At 52.5% G+C, this 1,666-nt stretch overlaps 1 protein-coding gene across 1 annotated transcript in view; it reads right to left on the bottom strand.

Annotated features, from left to right (window-relative positions):
- Window positions 1-1,666, bottom strand: part of ptch2 (patched 2) — a 33,735-nt gene that overhangs the window by 8,984 nt on the left and 23,085 nt on the right. The window contains exons 16-18 of the mRNA XM_019871675.1: window positions 1,186-1,328; window positions 921-1,101; window positions 146-426 (exon numbers count right to left, since the gene is read on the bottom strand). Coding sequence (XP_019727234.1) covers window positions 146-426; window positions 921-1,101; window positions 1,186-1,328 — 605 coding nt within the window. The remainder of the gene's footprint in view (window positions 1-145; window positions 427-920; window positions 1,102-1,185; window positions 1,329-1,666) is intronic.

The following is a 1,666-nucleotide window of genomic DNA, read 5'->3' on the forward strand; positions in this document are numbered from 1 at the left end:
CCCCCCCCGCTCACCCCCGTTGCACGACGTTATTGAGCTGTGTCGGGCGGGTTGAGAGCAAAGTGGGGAGGATGACAAGCGGGAGGAAAAGGAGCTAATCATGTTGTCGAGGTGGAAAATATTCAAGACGGAGACGTGGACTCACAATGATGCCGGCGGTCCACGGGTTGAGCAGGAGCAGGGCGCAAACCAGGAAGGTGCATGCCAGCACCACGCTGATGGCCAGGAGGAACCAATGTCGGAGGCCTATGTACTGCTCCCAGAACAGGAACGGGTATCCGTTGGGGTAGTTGAACAGGCCCTTGCGGCTGAACTCGTCGCAGATGGCCCGCACGCTCTCAATGGCTTCCACGAAGTCGCCGGCTTGCCGTAGCCCGTTCAGGTAGTACGGGAACTGAGCGAACTCCAGGGGCTCTGCGGCCGGAACTGCAAGGAAAGGGAAATAGGGCGGGATGTGACGGGGTATCCTATCTTGAGCGCTATATCGCAGTCTCGATATTTATTGTAGCATCTAGATTTAAGATCAATCCTGCAATGACATGATATCAGCTTTTTGTCAATTTGTCTATTTGTGCCCTGCGATTGGCTGGCAACCAGTTCCGCCTCGCGCCCAACGACAGCTGGGATAGGCTCCAGCACACCCGCGACCCCCGTGAGGAGAAGACGGATGGATGCAGCAAATTGGATCTCTCGTCATTCTCACAGTGCTTTGTCCTGTTTCTCGTCTACTAAAGGGTGAACTTTTTTGACAAGAGAAATATGTTTTCTTTGTGTTTAAAAGGTGTCTTTTACGGAATCTTTTTTTTTATATGGTCGTTGCGTCGCGGATTGGGCGGGTCTGTCTCGTAATTGCGCCGTGCGATTTTTCTCGTGCAAAAATGGTTTGGAAACACGACAAAATAGAAGTTTTGAAGACTTACTGCGCAGATTCTCCCCCGTCGTGTCGTACTTGTCGTGGATCCACTCTCTGGGATGCGGATAAAAGTTGGCCTGGGAGGCGGCGTAGCCCAGAGGATCGTTACTGACCCACACCGTCAGGTAAATATAGAACACCTCAGGGGGGATGAGACCCTCCGCATCCACCAGTCGGCGAGAAGTCAGCTACCAAAGGGAGATTTTGTCAGATGGGACGCCAAGCGGAGGTGTCGGTCGTGCAAAAAACACAGAAGCGACGTCTCCTCTTACTTGGCTGTAGTTAAAAGGCTCTTTCTTGGAGCCAGTTTGGATGAGGAGTTTGTACGCCAGGGCGCCGTCCTCGGTGCCGTTCCGGTAGCTGTCCGAGGTGATCCTCCCCGCCAGCCAGTCTGTGTCGAAAGCAGCCTGAAGACCTGTAAAAAGGAACATGAAAAGATGACCGCGCTTGTCATGAGTTGTTTTTTTATTTCTGCTTCGGTGAAATTATAAGAGTAGCCTTCGGGTGAGGGTGTGAAAAAAAAACCCAAAAAACTATCATGTTTCTGTTTCTGTCTCGTTTTGGACAGCTGGCTTTGATTGGCCTGTTAGCTATTACTTCCTCCTGACTGGGCCTCTGACATGTCCTAGCCCGAGGACGCACACGCACATGCAAACGATAACCTCCGACCCCACCCCAATCTGTCTACTGCTCCACCCCTGAGCCCAGGTGGATGGGGGTAAACAGCGCGAATGAACTTTCACTCACCCTTCG

This window comes from Hippocampus comes, unplaced genomic scaffold, assembly GCF_001891065.2.
Source record: "Hippocampus comes isolate QL1 unplaced genomic scaffold, H_comes_QL1_v1.1 scaffold217, whole genome shotgun sequence".
NCBI lineage: Eukaryota > Metazoa > Chordata > Actinopteri > Syngnathiformes > Syngnathidae > Hippocampus > Hippocampus comes.